The 24117-nt window shown below is 41.8% G+C and overlaps 2 protein-coding genes across 3 annotated transcripts in view; one reads left to right on the top strand and one right to left on the bottom strand.

Moving 5' to 3' along the window:
* shld2 (shieldin complex subunit 2) overlaps positions 1-12070 on the top strand; it is a 12637-nt gene extending 567 nt beyond the window's left edge. Inside the window, exons 2-11 of one of the 2 annotated variants that reach the window (XM_078161012.1) lie at positions 4358-4544; positions 5695-6620; positions 7330-7480; positions 8021-8128; positions 8211-8405; positions 9114-9260; positions 9993-10199; positions 10834-11077; positions 11247-11362; positions 11543-12070. In XM_078161012.1, the coding sequence (XP_078017138.1) occupies positions 4382-4544; positions 5695-6620; positions 7330-7480; positions 8021-8128; positions 8211-8405; positions 9114-9260; positions 9993-10199; positions 10834-11077; positions 11247-11362; positions 11543-11715 (2430 nt within the window). In that variant the 5' untranslated portion in view covers positions 4358-4381 and the 3' untranslated portion in view covers positions 11716-12070. The remainder of the gene's footprint in view (positions 1-4357; positions 4545-5694; positions 6621-7329; positions 7481-8020; positions 8129-8210; positions 8406-9113; positions 9261-9992; positions 10200-10833; positions 11078-11246; positions 11363-11542) is intronic. The other variant, XM_078161013.1, reaches the window with a different exon arrangement.
* A 2903-nt stretch (positions 12071-14973) lies between these two features.
* On the bottom strand, positions 14974-22104 carry LOC117247959 (uncharacterized). The gene is made up of 3 exons (XM_033612632.2): positions 21954-22104; positions 19089-19523; positions 14974-15162 (listed from the first exon to the last, which is right to left on the bottom strand). Exons 1-3 carry the CDS (start codon positions 21979-21981, stop codon positions 15110-15112), a joined length of 516 nt encoding a protein of 171 aa, XP_033468523.1. The 5' UTR covers positions 21982-22104; the 3' UTR covers positions 14974-15109.
* Between the last annotated feature and the right edge of the window lie 2013 nt (positions 22105-24117).

Below are 24117 nucleotides of genomic sequence, written 5' to 3' on the forward strand. Positions count from 1 at the left end.
TTTTACACTTTTTCCGTTATATTTTGGTTGTTTAAGCTAGCGTCGAGCTAGCTAGAATAGGTACACACGGAACTTCCGGTTGTGACATTCAAAATAAAAGCATATATTGATGACATTTTTTTACTTTATTTAAGGTTTTATATTTCTCAACACAAACTGAACATTTCTTCAGTTAGTAATACAGTTATAATTATTATTTCCTTTGTTTTATTTTATTTATTTATTTTCTCTTTATCGTTATACTCATACAAACACAAACATTTGGAGTGTCCATTCAGTAGTTTGTTTGTTAGCATCTGTAAAACATTCAACCTTAGTCTTCCTTTACATGTGCTTAGAATTAAATTAAATGTGTATAAAAAGAAAATCCCAAAAATGAAACTGACACAAAAATAGTGCAGAATATAAAATGTAGAGATAAAAATGATGTATATTATATATATATGTATCATTTCAAAGTGAATAAACTGCACATACTGCGGGATAAATATTAAGAATGGACTGCACTTGTATGACGCTCTCCTGGTTCTATGATCACTCACTTTTCCACCATGTCACATTCACCCATTCACACACACGTTCACACACAGGTGGCCAAGACTACCACACAAGGTGTCACCTGCTACTCAGTGACACACTCACACACTGATGGAGCAGCCATCAGGAGAACTTTGGGGCTCAGTATCTTGCCCAAGGATACTCTGACATGCGGACTGGAGGAGCCGGGGATCGAACCGCCGCACCAATGATCCCTCAACAGATACATACTGTACATATACAGAGATTTCAACAGGTTGTAAAACAGTTATATGAAGATAAAGTGACAAGAAGAAATATGTACTCATAGTGTGTCATCACTCAGCTGATTCTACTAATTTGATAATATATTTAAATTTTGGCCACTCCGCTCTAATGACCTGTGACCTCAGTGTGTCAAACTGCAGAGAAATACAAGTGACACGGACATGACAGCAGGGGTTGAGGAGCCTCAGGCTTTTTGTAGCTTGCACAAAAACTGATACAAACTACAGTCACATCATTTCAACAGGTTTTATCACTTTATAAAAATGATAATTATCATGTCAATAATTTGAGTGATTTGAGTTTATTTGACTTTGTCATTGTGGACAAACCAGTCCAAATATAAAATATTTTCAACAAACAGAGGAAAAATAAACCAACATATATTCAAACAATAATAATAAAATAAAATAATCCAAAAAACAAAACAAAACAAAACAAAATGGAATAAAACAAATTATGAAACAAATTTGAATGCATAAAAATTGAAGAATGACACAGGATAATAACACTTAATAAAACTTATTTCTGAAGTGGACTTTAATCATTTGAAATAACTCATTAACACTGAAACTGATCTGGAACATTTATATATGTGTATATTTAAAAAAAAGAGTAAGAAAGACATTTATTTTGAAATCAAATACTGTTTCCAGGTTGAATTTAACTTCCTGTGGAGGTTCATTCCTCAAACCTCCTCTCCTGACTCCTGACAATCTGTATTTATATATTTTTATCTCTAAATTAGAGTCAGTTTAGTTTTAGAGTTTCTAAACTTATGTTAGAAAGGAAGCTTAATTTATTTAATCTAAATATAAAGTTACATTTTGAAGCAAAGCACCGTGTGTGTGTGTGTGTGTGTGTGTGTGTGTGTGTGTGTGTGTGAGAGACGAGGAGGTTTTAAATATCTTCTTGTCTAAACTTAGAGTCCTGAGACAGTTGGTCTGTCCGTCTCTCAGTGTCTCACACTAATAAACTCACTGCATGTGTCAGGAGAGTAAAATCGTGTTCAGATATGAATGAAGTCTGTTTCTCCAAAATGATATCAGTCAAATATCTGAACAAATATCTGGATAATGTCAGAAAGATATTCCAAACCATATCAGAATTACCTAAAGTAGAATATCTGTCAAACATACAACCTGGAAAATATGAGTAAATTATTTCTAAAAAGTTTGGAAAATATTTAAAAAAGAAGAAGAAGAAAAAAAGCAGAATTACAGTAAAATATATTAAATGGATATCATACCTGGAAAATATGAGTAAAATATATTTAAGTCAGAATAAGATCACAAATAATATAAGAACACTATTAGAATACTAGTAAGATATATTTAAAAAATATCAGGAAAAAATGTCAGGAAGATGAAATAAGTATGAACACACCAAAACACTTTGGGGACAGAACCTGGGAGAATTAATAATAAAATACTAACAAAAAAAGTCAAGAAAACACAAATAATAAAGGGAAAATATTCATAAAATATACCAAAAATATCAGAGAGATGACCTGGAAAATATGAATTAATTTTTTTTTTTAAAGTTAGGAAAGTATTTAAAATATATATATATATATAAGTACAATAATAGTAAAATATATCAAATGGATATCATACCTGGAAAATATCACAAATAATGAAGGCACAATATTAGTAAAATATATATAAAAGATATCAGAGAAAGTACCTGGGAAATATCAAGAAAACATTGACGGGAAAAATCCCAAACGTGTAAATATCCACATAATTATGAATTTAGTATCCAAAAATTAAAAATAAATAATTCAAGAAATATTGTGTGAACAATATAAGATGAACCGTTTTTTAATGTCTCCGCTGTGGTGCTGATAGACATGATTCATGTGTTCATGTTGTAATGAAGTGTGCAGCCTCTCGGGGGCGTCAGAGCAGGACGTCACAGTTTATATTGTTCAGTTTAAAAAGATAAAGTAAGTTAGAGGATAAATCAGTGAGGATCTGCAGCAGGTTGAATTAAACGTGCTCAGACGTCAGATAGTAAAGTGGACGTGATCCAGATGGGAACTCTGATCCAGTCACGTCTCAGATGGTTCTGCTGACTGACAGCAGCAGCTGCAGGAGGAAACTGTAACTGAGCACACACACACACACACACACACACACACACACAGAGGAGGGATCACAGGTGACTCACACAGGTTGAACAGTTCACAGTGTCCTTTAAGTGTTTCATGAGTCTCACTTTAGACCTGCTGCTTCTTTAATGACCAACAAACACAGGTCAGAAATAACTAACTATATTTACTCAAATATTTCACTTAAATATAATTTGAAATGCAACAAGGATCCAAAAAATGGGAAAATTATATATTCAGAAAATCTGTGAAACATAAAAAAAAGAAATGACTGAAAGTACTCAGAGAATCAGCAAAACATACAAAAATGTCAGGGAAAAAATTCAAAATAATACCAGTAGGATATCTGAAATATATCAGTAAAAGCTATAAAAAATAACAGCAAAAATATTCCAAATACTACTATTAAAATATTTGAAATATTATCAGTAATATATACAAACATGAAGTACCTGGAAAATATCAGTCAAATATCTTAAAAACAATCCAGGAAAATATCAAAATAATATCAGTAGAATATATAAATTATATCAGAGACGTGTAAAGTCAAATATCTGAAAAATTGTGAGTCAATTAAAATATTTAATTATTATATAATAGATTTTGTGAGGTCGTTCTTCAGCAGCAGCAGCAGTGGTTTTATATATAGTGTTATTACTCTTTCACAGATGGGACAGAGCCTTCCTCTGATTGGATGACAGGAGCAGTTCAGGTGTCAGGGTTAGTTTGGATCAGCCCCCCCCCCCCGACCCCCCAATTGAGCTGACCCTCCCTCAGCATCCTGCCGTCTGATTGGTGGAGCAGTGGCGACTCAGCGGCTCTGCCTGGTCTGATTGTTTCCAGCTGTGAAACACATCTGTCTGAGTTTTTCTGCTGAGTCATGGTTGTGTAAGCATCTGAGTGTTTTCTTCACAACATGAAACTATGAAGGAAACAACCCAGAAATTAATTTCTTCTTATGGAGTCTGATCAGTGTCTGAGCTGCACATTTCTGTGTATTAATTAACGCTGAGCTTTGTATTATATTAACCACAGAAAGTCTGTCATGATTGGTCACGTTGATTTGAAGAGAACTAGAAATGAATCTTTATTTAACCACAAAGACGAAGAGGACAAATCGAAAACCACAGAAAACATCAACTGTATGAAGAAAAAATCTAAATAAACAAAATGAAATAAAAATGAATAAAATAATAGATGAAATTAAAATCCAAAATAGGGGAAAAAACGGATTCAAAAACAAATCAAATTAAAATTAAACATGAAAGAACTGATTCTAAAAATTAAATACAAGATAAAGTCAGGACTGATCTCCTGTATGACATCATCTGACCTTCTTAAAAGTCACAGAGTCATTTATGAAACAAGTTGATGATGATGACGTCTGAATGAAGCTTTACAGCGTCATTTATTGTTGTTATTGTTTATTTGTTTATTTCACAGTGACAGAGCGTCGGTCCAGACGACATGTGTGACCGGCCAAAGATCCACGTCTTCCTGGGGGCTCCTCCTCCCTCCTCCACCCCAGCCTCGGTGTCTGAGGCTGTGGTGGAGAGTGACCAGCATCCACCTGCCGACTGGAGACACCTGGAGCTCACCTGGCGGGAAGGACGTCTGAGGCCTGCTACAGGTGAGGCGTTCAGGGACAGAGACAGTCAGTTTGTCAGATCAGATTCTTTTTTTGTATATTTTAAGTATTTTAAGTGTTGACTGTCGTCTTTTGTTGTAACTCAATATAAATATAAAACATAAAAGCACCCAAGAACAGTCAAGACATTAACGTACATTGCTTCTTTTTTAATTGTGCAGAATTCGTCAGAACCAGCAGCGTATCGTAGAAATCCTGAGTTCAGGGCCGATCTTCTTCCAGCTGTTTTTTAAGTGTGTATCAGCAGACCTCGAAAAAGCGTCAAAAAGCATGGCTTTGTCAGTGATCGCAGCGTCAGACACCAATACCAAAAGCCACCTCTCACAGCGGTACGACACGCCTCTGGGTGATGTCAGTTTGTAACACAGCCAAACGTAACCTTTCACAGTGTTATGATACACTGCTGGATGACGTCAGGTTGAAATGCCACCGATAACGGCGAAACGTAAGGAGTTGGAATTCCCCTCTACGGTGGACAGTAGGAACAGTGGACGGGTCCAACACACCCCAGTCTCTCACCCAGGAGCCCTCTCTTTGCTTCACGGATGAACATAGAGCCAAACCATGATGTTTATTTCTAAACCTAACCATGTGCTTTTGTTGATGTTCCGGCATTGGTTGCGGCGTCTTGGAACGTCAACAGCAGACGCAGGAGGATACTTAATACATAAATGTGAAAGGTGTCTGACGAAGCGGCGACATGTGACGACTTCTGATGAGAACGTGCTAGTGTTAGACCTCATATGTCGTCCGTGGGACAGATGTTCAGCCCTGGGTAGCTCTGCACTGCAGTGATGAATTTGGAGAAAGGACAGATATTTGCTGTCTGTGATTGGTTGTTCCTCGTCACATGACCTGCAGTGGGCGTTGCTGCGTTCTGTAAGTTGAATGTTCTTTGATCTCGGTTTGCAGCCTACGTGTCCTGAAAAACAGGTGCTTGGGAACACTTGCGTGCAGCTAAAGTGTCTCTTTTGCTTTTGAACGCACCTTCCGCACGTTGACATTTACAACATTAGTTCTGTGGGTGCAAAAAACGCAGCATGTGAATCGACCCTGACTCTTAACGAGAAGGTAAATATGTGTGTTTTCCAAAATGAAGGTGAAAAATACAAATTATTTTCTCATCTTTCAGACGAGGCTGGAAATCGTCTGGTGGAGGAAAGAGTCGGCCATGAGGACGTAGAAGCTGATCAATCTAAGCCCAGTTTACAAAGCCAGGATGATGAACCAAACGCTGATCAGGATGTCTCTTCCTCTAAAGCTGATTGGACCACGAAGGCATCACGAGGGCAGGAAGAACGAGCGCTGGTAGAGAACACAGATCAAGAAGATCTCGGCTCTGACGATCACAGACCTGCAGAGATTGGAGATGAAGAGACGAATCCCGAACAGGAAGTTCAGTGTTCGTCTTCAGTCCAAGAGTATCTGGACAGCTGTTTCCCTGCAGCTCAGTCAGAACCACAGAAACCAGAACCTGAACCTCCACATCAGTCGTCACCAGCCGACCCTCCTCTGTCCGCCCAGACTCACTACCTCGCCACCTGGACTCTGAGTCAGGCATTAATCCTGAGAGGCAGGTGTGGCGTCCAGTCAGCAACCAGCCCTGAGAAATCCCCGCCTCCCCGAACCCCACCCAAACATACCAAAAATCCTCCATCTATCTCCTCCAGCACCCCAGAGCTCTTCAGCCCGGTAACCCCATCACCTGAAGCCTCTGCCGAACTCTTCAGCCAACCCAGCCCGACCCCGAGGGTGCAGGAAGGAGGTGTCATTATCGAGGCCACTACAGACGGAGTGCTCTGCTCCCAGGAGGCTGAGCAGCAGACCACTCAAGACTCCCCGTCTAAATCCCCCAATCTCAAGAAAGCTCGAATCTCAGAAAACCTTGAAGCATCTGCGGTGTCGACCGACAGCACAGCCACTACTGCCACCACCACTGCCACCACTGCCACCGGGCTCCAAGGTCCCACCACACTTCTGATCCGTTGTGACAAACAAGGTGTTCGGTACTCAGTTCTGGTGGCAGTCGTCCATCCCTGCCACCTGAAGGAGGTCAAGGTGAGTGGAGATGTTAAGACGTATCGTCTATCGTGATCTAATAAAACCAGAATTATGTGAAGACGACGATTTCCTACGTCAAACTTTTTTTTAACAATATCGTTTTAAGAAAGATTATCATGTCTTATTATGAGAACGTTCAACCACGTTCTCCAGCTGCTAATAAACACAATGACGATGCTAACATGCTGATGTTACGCAGGTATAATGTTGACATCTTATTGTTGTATATTAGCATGCTAGCTTTAGCATATTATCAGTAAACACAGAGTCCAGCTAAGGCTGATGTGATGTCGTCAGTTTTGCATGTATTGGACATGTTAAAATGTCAACCTGATGATGGCACGAGATGAAAAGTCAGAGGATCATTAAAGTTCTTACAGTTCATCCTGAGGGGAGCATGAACGATGAACCACATTTCATCACAATCCATCCGTCAGTTGTTGGGATGTTTCACTCAACCACAAACGTCACCCTGCTGGTGGCGCTAAAGGAAAAGTTGGGGGATCACAAAAGTCAGTAGGATTCGTCCTCTGTGGAATATGAATGTCTGTACAAATTGTTTGCGCCAATCTGTCTCGTAGATGTTGAGATATTCGTCTGGACAAAAGTGGTAAATCGGCAAAGAAAATGTGTGCAGGAAGTGCTCAGAAATCCTGTAATAAATTATTTAATGTTGAAGTTAACACTTTGATTTGTTGGATTTAAGGTTAGGTCCGGGCCGGCGGCAGGGACCTCCGTTCCTCTGGCATCCATCGTGGTGATGGACCAATCAGGTGTTGAGATGAAGGTGGTGCTGTGGCGGCAGACGGCGTTCTGGGCATTGACCGTCAGTCCTGGAGACATTCTGCTCATCACAGGTACAGAAATACACTCAAGTCATTTTGGGACTGATGATGGCGATGATTTCTGACAATTATGTAACGATGCACAACCCAACGGCCACGCCCACTTAACGCTGTGATTGGTCAGCTGTGAAGTTTAAACGTAGGAAACTAATTCTGTCACTTTTCATGCATCAACCAAATGCAGCACTGTGAATGACTTCCCGTCGGTCTGTGAATGTCTGTATTGTGATTTAAGTGTGTTTTAAGTCTTATAAACCTGTGAGGTGATTTTGTGTCTGATAAACCTTCAAACTGTTTTACAAACCTTCCTTTCTACATCAGATTTCATCATTTCACAAGAAATTCACCAGCTCAAACCCACCAGTCGACAATTATAGTGTTGCTGAACCTTAAACACATTTAATGAGAACGCACTGATGTTCCAAATCTAGGTTAGGAGAGAAAACTGCTGCTCGTTCACTGAGCGACCTACAGACAGTCACCATGTCATCAAGCTTCCAGCTCCACCCGTTTCATGATGCAGATTATTGTTTCCCTGTCGTCTCTGATCAGGACTGCAGGTAAATGAAGACAGGTGGAGAGGGGAGACAGTGCTGCAGTCGACCTTCAGCAGCAAACTGCTCAACCTGGGACAGATCACTGCCTCCGCCTCACCACCAGGTACGACTGAACCCCACCTGTGACCAATCAGTGGCCTTTCTCCTGACCTCTGCTTCAGCCAGCTCTCTGTCTCTCTCTGCAGCTCCTCAGCATGTTAACGCTCGCACTCTCAGCTCTCTATGTGGCTTTCTTCGGGAGCGGCGCCCCCTGCTGGTGTCTTCAAACCTCCGCCCCCCTCAGGACCTGAACCGCCTCCCCTACGCCACCCTGAGGTCACTAAGGGTCAACACTCTGGTCCATGCCCTGCTGCACATCACTCATACACACATCAGCACAGGTGAGTTTGGTCACAGGTACAGAGTGTCAGTAGACATCAGACTCAGCTGAGTCATCAGGACAAACAAGGAGATGCTGAACTCAGCTAGTTAACAGCAGTAAACCCCTTTAGTTTGAAGATAACACAGCAGCATTATGGGTAAGAAAATGTTGTTGTTTATCTGCTGTGTCTGGTTTGTTGTCCCTGGCTTGGACGTCTGATTAAAATGCTGCTAACAGTGTTTCAACTTATAGACGAAAGCACACCTCTTTACTGTTATTATAAAAACTTGTGGACAGGACAGGAAGACCTAATTAGAGAATAATTACAGTAAATTTCAGCAGAATACAAACCACAAGATGTTAGATATGGGGCAGAAATAAAATTATATCAGCAGGAAAAAATCCTAAATATTTTTCAGAAGAAACTTAGAATTTGTCGTGGTTCCATCAGCCGTCAAGACAAGCTTAAATCACTATTTTTGGGCGGGGGTAAAAACTGAGAGGGAGCCTGAATTTGTGGGGAAAGAGTGTGATCAATAACAGTATCATCAGCAAAGAAACAGACATTTGGAAACAGAAGATTGGGCTCAGTATTATTTATATGAAATTCAAACAACAGTGGTCCCAGGATTGATCCCTGTGGCACACCGTTTGCCCTGTAAAATGTATTTGTTGATTTGGTTGTTTTACATTTGAAGATGAGATTAATTTAATGGATGTTTGTTAGCGTGGCGGAGTGAGGCTGAGTCTCGCTGCAGGTCGGCTGTTCAGCTGCAGGCCATTCTAACTGTGGAGCAGCCGGATGGTCAGCAGGGGGCGCTACTGCTGTGGGGAGCAGCTGTGAAGTGGCTGCCTCGCTTCAACAGAGACAAAGGTACACAAACAAAAACAGGTTTACCATAGACCCTTTCACTATTAGTAAACAGTATGATGTTTTTTGGTGGGCGGGGCTTAGCTGGAGGCAAAACAATTCTCCACAGGCATTAGCTAATACTAGCTAGCAAGTTCTGTTGGTTTGTTTAAGACAACGGAGGAAGATGATGTGAGTAGTGCGTTCAGAAATACTCAGTCTGAGTGTGGGAGTGCTAATCTAATGTGCTAAAAAGTTAGCGTTGCAGAGAAATCCAATCTTCCTCTTAATCCCTCCCCAGTTTCTGATGAGGTGGACATGATAACCCTTAATACACATAACCTTATTCATCCCTACAACAGGAAATACTTTTTCCCTAACCTGATATGAAGTGTGCGCTGCACATGTGAGCATTTTTGATGATGGCCTCCGTCCAGTCCTTTGGTCTTATCACATTTAACCATAGTTGTCTTTGTTTTTGTTTACGGGCAGTGGCGGCTGGTTTTGAGCCATGACTCCTTCTATTCTGGCTCCCAATAACACAACAAGACAAACACATTTTAACACTCCTATGGAGCCTACAGCCCTGTGGGGGAGAGGCAGCTGCACCTCCAGCTGATAACATGATGTCATTATGACATTGGCCCTAAAAGGGTCTACACATATATTTGTGTGAGGACACTTACCTTTACAGCTCACCCAAATCAGACAAAAAAAAAAAAAAAAAAATTCTAATAAATTGTCCATCTCCTTCAGCGACTGTCTGGGACTTCCACATCCTCCTGGTGAGGGAGAGTTTGAACTCTGACCTCCCTGAGCTGCACTCCACTCCCTGGAGCTCTGTCAGGCCTCTGGACCCCGCCACGCGGCAGGTGCAGGACTTTCTCCAACCACGAATGGTTCGAGTAGGAAGGAGCAGTCTGGAGCTGGACCTCGACACCCTGCTGTCTCAGAAATACAGCGGTGAGTGCAGGCAAACTTGAAATAAACATTGCAAAGGTCAGAAAAATTGTCTGGGGCACTTTTCCAGAGCTGTAATGAACTCCAGTAGTCCAGTTATTTCAAAGTGGTGGTGTAGTTGGACTGGTGATGGTCGGCACCAAAGTGGTGGCATGGTGGAGAGATCTTCACTCCACAAACCCACAAATGTCAACCTGGTGGGGGTGAACAGGATCGATCAAGTTATAAGATTAATTCTTTGGGCACCACAAATGCCTGATTTAAATTTCATGGGAATCGGTTCCATAGTTGTTGTTTATTTCAGCCAGAACCAAAGTGGATTGACCAGCAGACTGACACTGCCATTCCTAGAACCACGCCACAAGCTTATTATAAACTTTATAGGCCCTAAAACTGTGCCTTGAGGAACACCACACTCAAAACAAAATTTCACAGTGTGATGAAATGTCTAGGCCCTAAAATTAAATTCTGAGGCATTGAGTATATCAGAGCTGCTTATATGTGTTAAACAGTAGAGGACCTAAACTTGGACCCTGAGGTACACCACGGGTAAATTTTAGGCTTGTGGTAAAAATGTTAACATGACAGCAAATTCAAACAGCGTCTGAGAGAAAGGTTTTGCTGTCTCCTTCACCAGGTGACGTGGAGCTAAGAGTAAAGATCACCGCCTTCCACTTTAAGGATTCTCCACCTTCCCAGAATGCACCTCAGCCAGTCCTGGACGGCGCCACACCGCTGGATGATATCCTGGCAGCACTGAACGGTGACATCACCTACACTGGCTGCGGTCGCTGCTCTGCTGAGCTCGATACAGACGCCAACGGCATCTACAGCCCCTGTTACCCCTGCCTGCCCCACACCGCCGTACGCCGCTACTACAGGTACATCGCTGAGACTTTTTAGACCATATTATTGAAAGCTTTTATTTTTACATTTAATTTTTTAATCAGTTGTACTGTAGTACAGTAACTGATCTTTTTTTTTAATGTTTCTTATTTTCATCTTGTGTGTTGTGTTAATTAATTTAATTATTTTGTGTCTTTGTTTCAGGCCAGGTGTGCTGAGAGTGAGTGGGCGGGCCAACAGGCAGGTGTGTGTTCAGGTTCCTCCTGTTCCGCTGCAGAAGATCCTCGAAGCTCCGCCTGATAAACTCCACAAGAGCTCAGGTGGGACAGAAACTGACTTCCTGTCAGTCATGATTCAACTCAGTGAAACTTTGTTGGCTTCACATAATGTTTAGATTTACAAACATATTGCGGCGCCGACCGTGAACCACAGCCTAGGGGGTCGGGATGATTCTGAACGAGTCCCGAGGTCATAGGGTCTTTCTAATTTGTGTCCCTCAGCTCCAGGCTCAGAGGTGAAGCACATCCAGGTGGCAGCAGAGAGGATCCAGACCCTCCTCTCCCTCCCAAGAAAAACCTTCATCATCACTGTCCAGAGCAACTTCCTGTGTGACGAAAACAGTGTCCCCATCAGTCAGGACTTCACATTGCTGGACCTTCAGTTCCCCAGCTGATGGACTGTGTATGACAAACACCCAGACCAGATCCCAGCTGCCTCAGTGTGGACTGGTTAGATCTGATACAGGATGTTGGGATTGAGCTCATCAGTGGGGTCGGGATCAGGACCTGGTCCAGGTTTTTTATGTATCAGGTTCATAAAGGCTGATTCAGTTTAGATTTTTTTTATTGTTAACCCCTCCCTCAAACACCAGTTGCCCAATCCCAGTCAAGCTTTGCATTGTGTCCATACACGTTGTGGAGCAAGAGTGCTTTTCAAGAGTTTGGAGGGTGGTGAACTTTTCTTTTTCAGTCTTCCCTAAACCACAAGAGGAAAATGTAAGAAATGAATTAAACACTGTGTTTATCTGCTCTATTGTGAGCTGCTGATTTTAGCATGACCAGCCAACCTATAAGGACAAGGAGGCGGTCATTAGCTAACAACATCAGTTTGTGGGGTCATGAATCAATTCATGGAGCTGAAGTTCGTGTGATCAGCTAGTGAGCTCGGTTAAAGGTAAAGGTCACTCAAAAACAATAAAATGTGATGCAGTACTCACCTCAGGAGAGGAAGAACTTTTTCATAGCTCTAAGAAACCTGTTTGTTCTGTCAGCACCGTCAGAACAAGGAATGATCGTAGTTCTAAGTGACATAGGTGTACGTTGACTGGTCAAACACAGCAAAGGATGCACCAGCAACCGCCATTTAAAAAAACATGTTAGCCGTGTAAACAACGGACAACACAAAACATGAGCGACAGGTCGTTGCAAAAAACGGACGGTGAAGTCCAGACTTTACTGAGCAAATATGTCAAAGCGAAAGTAACATTGCTACACTGACCACCGCTCAGATTACGTTACTCCAGCGCTCCACAGAAATTAAAGTACGTAGTTCTCAGGGAAGCTCCCCTGAACTGTTTGGTTTGAAAATGCTTCATGGTTCCAGAAAAAGTTTTCTATTAAATGACAACCTCAAAGTGCAAACAGACTTTGAAAGAAGCCAAACGAAAGACAGTTCCAAGCCCTCACAGGATGATCATCTAGAAACTTCTTTGTTCATTAACACTAGTGAAAAGAGTTGTGTTTTGATTTCCATCAGCCCATAAATGGATACAAGACACTTTGATAACACTGCTCAGGAGTTTTGAGAAAGTTTTTTGGTGTTTTTCGTTCAGTATTCGTCAAAGTCTTCTTAACACCATTCAAAAACTTTTTCTGGGATCACATAGAGCGTCGGGAGGTGAGAACCATACTAACAGTCGACCAAACGTTACTCGACCAGAAAGGTCATTAGTCAACAAGATTTCATTGCAGTCACAGAAAAAACAAACACAAACATGAAACTCTATGAGGAGCTGCACCTCGTCAAAATAAATCCAAACCTATATGACTGGAGCATGTGTGAGTTTACTTTGAAAGGACAGACACAGGAAGTGTCCACGCTCAGCAGTCAGACAGGAGTCAGGTTAATCTCCAGGGCTGGTACCTGCGGTTATTCCACAGGCTAGTTAATAAAATGTCGGGCAGGAAATCCAAAGTGTGGGATCATTTTGAGAAGGTGAAGGACGAACCCAAGGTGATATGTAAACTCATCTTCATTGGTCGACTACAAACATGACGTATCATCTGAAACATGGAAGTAGCTACATGCCCATTAGCCCACAGCTTTATATTGCTTTTAGGTGGACTATACCACATGACGGCTACATCCACAGTTTGATTTCCAGCTGTAGACCTGTGTTGCATTTCCCCTCTCTCTACCCTCTTCTTCCGTCTGTGTCTGTATGAATTGTCAAATAAAGGCAAAGTGCCAAAAAATAAATCAAAGTTTATGTTCAGCTAATCTAAAATCAAGGCTACAGATGACCAAATCTGCCAACAAGAGTTGTTATTTCACAAAACTCACCAGCTAGAATTGAGACACTGAGGATTTAAATGGTAAATCTGCCACTGTTTTCAATGTAAACTGCATTATGTCCCAGTATGAGAGAGGTAAGGTTGACTGGCTTAGAGGATGGTCAGCTGTCAATAAACCAAATCTGAACTGAGAGTCGTCTGTGTTTACACACTGACTTGCCTCCTATTGAAGCTCATTTTGCAGCTCAGGTATCAATAATCTTGTCAACCATCAAGTATTTGTAGAAATAATTTGCACCATCTCCTACGGACTGATTGGAGGTCATTGGATTTCAGAATATCATAAAAACATTTTGACAACTCTAAACATGCGTCCGTGTGTCATATTAATAAAAGAGGTAATCATCTGTAAACACATTTATATTCTCGATCTTTTGATTTCTTTTGTACTAAAAATGAAAGTGTAAAAATATGGTAATTTTGTTCACCAGTAAATGTGGATTTGAAAACTGGTATTTATGTTTGGTTCAGAAAAATCTGTGATCAGTCTTAAAGAATATTTTCTCTTATATAACAGAATCAATACAAAATCACAGCTTTAAATGCGTTTTGACATAAACTATTCATTATTTATCACCACAATTAAAATATACATCAAATTTACTTGTTGATCTGATTAAATCACTTAATTTAATGTAATTTACTAGAAACACAAGTGTCCCTGAAAAAATTTCAACCCATTACTTCAAAATTTTACATTAGTACCTCAAAATGTGTGTGCTTAAAAACATGTGAACTTTAAACATCTATCAACATGGAAAACCTGTAGAAATCAGTTTTAGCTTTTTGCCCACGATACAAATCAGTTAAGTTAATCAATCAATAAATATTGAGGGTGATGTAGCATGCTGAGCTGTCACTGTACGCTCACTATGATCAACTCACACAATTTTGGATATAAGTTGAGGGATAGTTCAACATTTTGTGAAGTTAGGAAAGTAAATATAAAGGACAGAACTGGAGTCATGATGAGGTTAGCTTAGCTTTAGGAGATGAAGTACGTGTCGTGATAAACAAAGATGTTCATCAGTGAGCTTCAGGGGTGTTGGTAGCTGTATTCTTTCACTTTGGACTGAGCTAGGCTAACTGTTTCCCCTTGTTTCTACACTTTATGCTAAGCTAAGGTGACCCCGTCATAAATCCAGTGAACCCTGCCTCTCACCCAGTGTCAGCTGGGATAGGCTCCACCCCCCCCGACCCTCAACAGGATAAGCGCTTAGGGAAAATGAATGAATGAATGTTGAACTATCCCTTTAAGGCATTGACAAGCAAATACAGTGTATTTTAACAGAAGATATTTTGCGCTGCGTACAGAGTGAATGGAACTTCAGGGTAAACTAACAGACAGAAGACGTCACTGCAGCCTCTGACTTTGTGAAGCCAGCATGTTGAAGCTGAGTAACGAGCATTAAATGTAATGAAAAACAGATTTTTAGAGTCTTTGGTGAAATCTTTTTAGCAGAGTCGAGTTTGTCTCGGAGGTCAGGATGTGGTTTAGTCCCCTTTAGACGTTTCTTCAGCCACGTTCATCAGGTCATTGAACAAATCTAAAACAGAACAAAAGTCAGTGATTACTGTCTGATTTATTTTGACCTGCACAGTCGTATGTGCCTCGTAGACCTTTTACAAAGATGACATTCAAACATATATACATGAATGACAAAGAAATGTGAAATTTCCATCACTTTAACTTTAACTGGACCTCTTTAGATCAGCTCTTCTTCTTCTGTAGTGAATTCATGGCACCAATCAGCTGTGCAGATATATTAGTTACAGTAACACAGATTTCACATTTCACAGTTTTTGGAATTGTCTGATTTCAAACCAGCTTTTCTATAAAATCGTGATGCATATTGCGATGTTTAAAAATATTTTTTATGCCTCCACACAGGCAGTAGCCGTAGCCGGAGGCATTATGTTGTCGAGTTGTCCGTGCATCCGTCCATCCCATTCTCGTAAACGCAACTGATCAGCTGTTGCTGCCGTTTGACACAACGCTGAAGAACCACCTCCTGTTAGCACACGCTAACACAGCATAACATGATCTCATCACTACTCATCACACTTTGCCAATGTGGTAGAACCCTCGCAGCAGTGGTTAACATCTTACACCACAACGGCTCAACTATGTCCCTAAAACCATCAATAACCATGAGGTAATGTTAGCCATGTGATGCTAACAGTTAGCCCTGTCACTGTACAGTACAGTGAATATCAGACTCCTGCAGCATGATGAACACAGAGAGGGCGGCTGAGCCAATCAACACGCTGCATGCAGTTTTACAGTAAAATTAGATTTTACCCGTTTTAAACAGTCACATTTGTGCTTCAGTTACAGCGACTGGGAAAAAATTGGAAAAGGTTGCACGGAATTCACAGGGATTGGCTGAATTTGTGTCACTTGTGATCGCAACATCAGAACATCCTGGACGGACTGATGTCATATTCATATTCACACAACATGAGCCTCCAGAAAATCATCAAAATGAAACCCGACTGAATGTTTGTTTAAATCTGAGCTGAGTACTGTCCCCTGAGCTGAATCAGATCCTCACATGTTGCTGTGTTTCTTTTACAGTAACTATTCCTGATAAACAAATTTTAATCACAGTACGATATATATTACCATGAACAATATAATGACACACCCGTGCTCATTGGTGCATGTATGTGTGTGTACTGTGCATCAGTGGAGGAGGAGGAGGAGGAGGAGGAGGAGGTATTCAGATCCTTCACTTCAGTGTTGAAAATGTTGCCTCAGTAAAAGTACCTCAGTATAATCAGTAAGACGCAGTTAAAGGCTCAGTGTAAACGAGGGGACGGGGACAGAACGTTGGTCCTGGCAGTGTGACCGTGACCCACCAGAGTCGATCACACAAATGTAAGTCATATATAAATGACATGATACGTAGGTGAAGATTTCTTTTAACTTGTGAGGGGACACGTGTTAAACATATTAAAGAGGAGTTCTGGGCTTTTATTTTGATCATCAAGTGTTTCATTTCCTGGTGACTAGCTGGGACGTTCAGCATCATCATTATTATTACACTACAATTATTGACATTATTCAAAGGCGAAGGTTGTGAAGCTGAAACCATGAAATGATTCAAACATCTTGGCCTCTAGTTTCGCAGACGAGGCGCAGCGCACCTGCGCTTCGCCAACTGGGTGTGGCCAGGTGGATTTTGTAAGTTTGGCACACCGTGCACCTGGCGCAGCTACTCCTCTTTCCCACCTCCGTCCCTCCTACCGGCGCAAGTCGGAAAGAGGGAGGAGAGAAGGCGTGGAGTGGGTTTTACACACATCACACCAATCAAATGAGCCCCTCTCCTCGCCCTTAAATGTGCCGCACGAAGGCGTAATGAGAGTTTACTCAATTCGCCATGGCAGAAGAGAGCAGCAGCGTCAGACGGCCAAACTTCTCCCAGGAGGAAACTTGATGTTTTGGTCCGGGAGGTCCAAGCTCGCAGTGTCCGAATATACAGAACTGCGAGCAGACCTCCACGGGCTGATGATGCAAAGGTAGCCTGGGAGGAGGTCACCACAATTGTAAATCAATGATGCGTTTCTCTCGTGCGCGCGCTCTCTCTTTCTCTCTCGCAGTCTCACTCTGTTTCTTTTCTTTTGACTTTTCTAAGATGACAGATGCTGAATATATACTCCCTATCTGATGCTGTGGCTGTGTGTGGTTGGCTGAGAGGGATGTGAACTCATTAGTTTGCAGCTGTGTTAATCAAATCAGGTTGGGTTTCCATTACACGTGCCAAACGTGCCAAACGTGCCAAACGGTGCCAATCCCCTTTGATCTGACATCAGATGTGACGGGACAGTCGATATAGAGATACATTTATGTGCTGATTGCAGATAGTTGCATTGAATAGTGGTTTTGTGGGTATTTATTGCATCGTTAATGTGCCTGATATTCTGGAAACCTGCCTGTGAGGTTTTGGTGACGTGTGCGCACTGTCCGCCGGTCAGCCAAACTTCAGCTTACACCCGATAAAACAGAGATCATTATGTTTGGATGTGACCCCTCTGATTACTCCCCTGATTTTCTGGGCCCCTTCACTCCTAACATCCGTTCCTCTGTTAAAAATCTCGGTGTGTCCTTTGACAGTGCTTTTAAATTCGATAAACAAGTTAGATCAGTAATACAAACCAGCTTTTATCAACTCAGGCTTTTAGCTAAAGTAAAGGGCTATCTCTCCCCCCAGAATCTAGAGAGGGTAATCCATGCTTTTATAACCTCACGTCTGGACTACTGTAACTCGCTTTATGTCGGTATTGACCAGTCACTGCTACACCGTCTACAGCTTGTCCAGAATGCAGCAGCCCGCCTCCTCACTGGAAAGCGTAAACACGATCACATCACACCAATCTTGGCCTCGCTCCACTGGCTTCCAGTGCGTTTTAGAATTGATTTTAAGATTTTACTGATTGTTTTTAAAGCCCTAAATGGGCTGGCACCCCCTTATTTAACCGAACTCCTGCACTTTCATGCTCCCTCCAGAGCCTTGAGATCAGCCAGTCAGCTATTACTGGCTACTCCTAGGACTAGGCTGAAGACCAGAGGTGACAGAGCCTTTGGGGCGGCTCTGGAATAGCCTGCCCCTGCACATTAGGTCTGCCCAGACCCTAGAGGTTTTTAAGTCTTCTCTTAAAACCCACTTCTTCTCTCAGGCTTTTAACTCAGGTTGAGCTGGACACCCAAACATTTTAGCTTATTTGGATCTTATTTTATAACTCTTGTATTTTATTGTATTGTATTTTATGTATCTTATGGTTATTATTGTGGTGTACTATTAGGTACCTCATTGTATTTGCTTGTTTATTTCTATTGACCTGTTAAGCACTTTGGTCAACCTTGGTTGTTTTAAATGTGCTTTATAAATAAAGTTTGAGTTGAGTTGAGTAAATTACTTTCTCTCCACATCATCATCATCCTCACTGTGACCTCGTCACATGTCCACGTTTGGTCATGGACTTTCCACGTCCACATATGACGTCCAAGGTACCCTGGGTGTGTTGGTTGTTGACGTTCTGGGACGCCGTGTCAACTTCAGCCTGTTACATGCATTGTCTGTTTTCAAAATACACTTCTGTTTTCACAGGAAATGTACAGTTTGCATACAGTCTCTTTCAAAATAAAAGCACTACGTCGGTACAACAAAGGGAATTTATGTATTTTTCCTTCAACAACACACACACGTGGTTGGGTTTAGGAAAAAACAGAACCGGGTTTGACTTTACAATCTTACAGGAAGTGGACACTGGCCTCCCAGGTGAAAGTCGGTGTTTGTTGGACCCATCCATCACTGCTCTCACCCGCCCTACTCGCACTTCCACCCCCTGAACTTTCGGTGTTGTCCCACTGCGTTTCCCCCTGACGCCAATGGTGCCAATTTCATCGCTGTCACTGACTAATTGTTAGTATTTGACAACTTAGGAGTGAGACCAGGTTGTTCATACGCACCTCCATCATTTACTGCCACACTTTGTCCTTTGACTCCTCCACCGTCTTCGCCTCCTCCAACATTTTCTCCTGGGACCCCTCCGGCAGCACCTGGTCCCCCCTGTTCTCTGAAGAGACCCGCAAACCCACTTTTCTTCTCTTTCCACTTGTCATCGTCATCGTCATCGTCATGGTCTCTGTCAAAGACCTTTGAGAAGAACCCTTTGTCTTCGTCGTCTTTGTCCTTCTGCATCTCTCTCCGCTTGTCGTCATCATTGTCTCTGTCAAAGATCCTCGAGAAGAACCCTTCCTCTTTGTCGTCTTTGTCCCTCTTCCCTTTCTTGTCATCTTCATCGTCGTCTCTGCCGAAGACCTTTGAGAAGAACCCTTTCTCCTTGTCCTCGTCCTTTTCTTCTATACCCAGAGCGCCCCTCACCTTGTCCTCCACCATGTCTCCTGCAGAACAAACAGCATCACACCATCAGCTCACATGTTTGATTTTGCCTACGTGGAGCACCAGAGGGGTGGAGTTTTTCTCAGGGGGCAAAGACGAGAGAATGTTTGAAAGTCATTTATGAAGTTTGCCTGAAGCTCAGATGAGCTGACTGACTGACATTTAAATGATGTGGAGTATTTGCTGATAACTACCTTTAATGTCAGCTCAGGGCCTTTTCTCAGACTCCTCGTTCAGTCCGACCTTTTCAGTTTGATCAAAACCAACATTACAGTTATGAAACCTCCCTCGCACCAAACGATGAAGAGAGGCTACCCTGGTCCAGATCAATCTGAACCGTGGGTCGCTTCATTTCTAATGTCGAAACATGTTTTTGGACAGTTCAGACTCTCAGACTGATACAGGAAGTTCTACAGCTTGGTAAGTTGGTAAGGACAGGTTGTAGGTTCATCGTGTAGAGTTCTGTAGTGTGCTCACATTATTGACATGAAACCAAAACTAATCGAATATTTACCTTGTCACTAAAACTGGAGCCTTGGGTTAAACACTCAGGCATAAAAAGGCCCTCAGAACTTCTCTCATTAGTAATCATCATTATTCTCAACAAATCGGTCCCTGAAACGTCTTTTTAATTTCCTGTTTTACACATCAATTAGTTTCCTGTGACAGATGCTGTGTTTTTGTGTTCTATCTCATGCCCAACTCCTCATAAGGACCAGCTCCAGCCCCTGATTGGCTGACCGACCAGTTTCACAATACATGACGTGTTTCCTGCCGTAAAGCAGATTTTTTTCTGTGAAATTTCGCCCCCGGTGGCAGAAGCTTATTGCAAAGATTGCAAAGCCACTAAGTAACCTATGTAAACACTGATAGTCTGATTTTACTGTGGACACTACCCTGTGCAACCCACATTATTTTCATCATGATATATTTAGGAAAAGATGCTGTCTGTTGCCTCTTTAAGGTACATCTTCACCATGTTTCTTTTTCAAAAACTAACCTCTATAACTTCTCAGTTAACTCAATCTAACTCAATTGTGTAACTGTACGCTGAGGATATAACGTCATACGTTGGCCGCTAATTTGTAGGAACCGTTCAATGAGAATATGTTGAAAAATAAGTGTTCTGACACGGAGGATCTTCTAACTAAAATGGCCGACACACAAACGCCAATGCCCCTGTGTGGAGCCAGTGTTTGGTTTGTCCGCTCTGGGCTACTGTAGCAACATGGCGGTGAAACAACTGCGTCCAATGCAAGGAGGTGCATTTCTTTACAGAGAGAAACCTGATAGAAACTACCTGTAGCTACCTGCGCTTGGAACATTACCGGGACAAAACCAGGATCAATACTGCATGGCCATAAATAAGAGAAGCTGTTGGTCTGCCAGGTATGTAGCATGTTCTGTGAAATATTTAAATAAAAAGATGTATGAACGGCTGAACGAGTCATAATGACAATCTAACTGTATATAGTGTATAACTATATTTTAGCAGAATAACATTACTCAGATTCACAATGTGTTCAAACTAAATAAACAGGTTATTTTTAATGTGAAGCTATTTAGCAGCCTGTTAGCTAAGCTAGCACACTGTCATACGGTCTCCCCAAAATCCACCATAAAAGTTAAATTTTTTTCAACATACTTGCGGAAGATTCTGGACCAAAATATCACGGAGGGGAGGAGTTTCGCAGGCACATCGAGTATTGCAGAGATTCCCATAGGAATGAATGGACTTCCGGTTGCATCGTCTCCGTACACGTATGTAAGAGGAAATCAGGCGTTTACCTTAATTACGTAACTGTTAAGTGTTAAGTTATTAAGGTTTGGTGTTGGTACAGAAACATGGTGAAAACACCTTAAAATGACTCAAAGTTCACACGAATCTAAACACACCACTCCAGGGGAAAGTCCTGGGTGAAGGTCCAGTTTTTGTGACCAATCCACCACAACAACCTGCGTCCACAAGCACTTGAGACTGCTTCCTTGTTTACCTCTGTCAGCTCATTGGTCACGTGATCACATTCTTTCAAAATACGTGGGGTAGGTACGAGTTTGGGCGCATTGTTTATCATACAAAAACTTACAACAAATCTGTAAGAACAGTCTGACCAGGGAAGTTTCATGGTGATGACTCAGTATTTGGTCCTGTTCACGTGTTGTGGGACATTTAAACGTTAAACTTTTCCTCCACCCTGAAACTCATCACCTCAAACCCTCGTTAAACTTTCCCCTTAGGCTCAGCGTCAACACTTTGAAGAACAAGTTTTGTTGCAAAGTTACTTAAACTCTGACGTTCCTTTTATCCAGATATGAATGTGTCTTAGTGTGGACAGTTTACAGAGTTTCTGCCCGACAGCAGCCATGCAAATCAGGACCATGCAAACACAAATCTCCCAGACTTCTTTTTCCTCCACACTTTCACTACTCACCTATTTTTCTTGCCAACCAGTCACCCATCTCTGTCGATCTGTCTGTTGGTCTGTCTGTCAATCAGTGTTTCTGTCTGTGACGAGTGTCCTCAGTGTGTTTTCTGGCAGGTGCAGGTGAGACTGAAGCCCCGTCTCTTTCTGTCGACGCCCATCTCAGGTGTCTCTCTCCTCGTTGGCCATCGAGGCTTCAGGTGTGCCCACACAGGACCGACTGGTTCCACCTGATTAAAGCTTCTCACACGCGCGCGCGCGCACACACACACACACACACACACACACACACAGCATCTCATTAACAGACTGAATCTATGACTTTATGTCCTGTTGGAATAATGTGAGGTGTGTTTGTGTCGCTGCAGCAGAGAGTGAATAAGTACATTTACTCGAGTACTCAGCCTTAGTGCAGTTTTAAGGTACTTTACTTGAGTATTTCCATTTTCTGCTACTTTTTAATTCTACTGAGATATTGCACATTTATCCGACAGCTTCAGTCACGTTACAGATTCAGATTATTAATACAACATATAATCAGTAATATGAGCTCCACCGTCACCAGCTGCAACATCTTAATGCATCAGTAATTATAATACAATGATACAGATTACTCTGCAAAATGAGTACTTTGGATACCTTTGTTTTTTAATGCAGTGCTTTTACTTGTATCAGAGTATTTCTGTTGTTACCGCAGTGAAAGATGTGAGTGCTTGTTCCACAGAGCTGAAGCTGCAGAGCAGGTTGGTCACGTTGCACTGAGACAATGTGAACAATGCCATGCATGTGTGGTGAGTCCCTGTCCTCCCTTTATCGTGACAAAAAGAAGTGACTCACCAGTGGTGGAGTACATTTACTCACGTACTTTAGTATTTTCTTTTCATGCCACTCCTACCTCACTACATTTATGTGACAGCTTCAGTTACTTTACAAATTAAAACATGTGAAGAGTTTATCCAGATGAAACCATTTATTTATCACTCAGTGGACTTAAGTCACTTTTCAGGTAAAATGTTTCAGTGTTCCAGCTTCAGAAACTTTTCCTTTGAATAATGTTAATTATTGTAACGTGTTAGTCATAATGTCAAAGTCTGGACGAGGCAAACATTGAGAAGGTGTCTCTGTAGCAGGTGGAGCTACAGCAGAGACAAACAGGAGGAGATTTAAAACACAGCCATTTCCCAACTTTACATCTCCACTCACCCTCCCTCTCTGAGGCATCACTCAGTGAAATGTGAACACACATGTTTAGATTCAGTGTGTGTCACGCTTTCCGAGGATATGTGACTTCCATCTGCAATTAACGTCCAAACATCCACTTAAAGACATGATAATTCTCAGTGATACTCATCTGTACATCCATGAGTTCACTGCAAACCGCTCACAGATCATTCAGCTCACTCTTAACCAAGTTATTCTCTCAGAGGCGAGAGTGCTAGTGTGCGTTCACACCTCACCTGTTTGCTTCGGTTGAAACGAACTATTAGTACAGTTCGTTTGGGCTGGTGTCAAAGCTGTCAATCAAACTTTGGTGGGGACTGAACAACTGAACCAAGACCACTACATAAAGTTTTCTTGTGGTGAGAAAGCAAACGAAGCAATGACAGGATTTTATTACAGCAGATCGGTGATTTTTACAACAGCTAAACCAAAAATAAATCCATCCGCTGATCCTGAAATCTGTCACAGTGAGGATGATGATGGTGTGGAGGGTTCCCCCTCATACTGAGCTGGTGATGTAGTGGGTCACATGCCCCGGTGACCTGTGGTGAATAAAGAATGGCCGTCCTTCATCTGAAAGGCGGTCTCAGTGGCCATGTTGAGTGGGGAAATGCTTTTACATGATTAAAGCTGCCCAAATGAACAGATCATCTGTGGAGTTCAATCCATCACTACTTTTACACATGGTTATACAGTTTGTTATCATCGTAGAAAATATCCCAGAATAAGTCATAAAAATATAGAGTTATAATTTTCAGTACACACATGAGGGGCTCATATCTATATATTTATATTCAAACAAAAGTTTTACAGAACTTCTATTGGTCAAACAGCAGGTGAAAATTTACTGGAGGAGCCGGTCTCCATTAGTTTCAATAGGTTTCAATGCATTTCAAGTTAGTGTGTCTGTTTGCTTCCATTAAACCTCAGATCAAACACACACTCACACATA

The sequence above is a fragment of the Epinephelus lanceolatus genome, chromosome 17 (assembly GCF_041903045.1).
Source record: "Epinephelus lanceolatus isolate andai-2023 chromosome 17, ASM4190304v1, whole genome shotgun sequence".
Classification (NCBI taxonomy): Eukaryota; Metazoa; Chordata; class Actinopteri; order Perciformes; family Serranidae; genus Epinephelus; species Epinephelus lanceolatus.

What these genes read in the sequence shown, in the direction of transcription:
- LOC117247959 (XM_033612632.2), bottom strand. Translation starts at nt 21,981, where the DNA reads ATGGGTGACTGGTTGGCAAGAAAAATAG. An exon ending in CTGGTTGGCAAGAAAAATAG is followed by an intron (nt 19,524 to 21,953) that starts GTGAGTAGTGAA and finishes TTTGTTCTGCAG; the next exon opens with GAGACATGGTGGAGGACAAG. An exon ending in TGTGGCAGTAAATGATGGAG is followed by an intron (nt 15,163 to 19,088) that starts GTGCGTATGAAC and finishes GTTCTGTTTTAG; the next exon opens with ATTTGTTCAATGACCTGATG.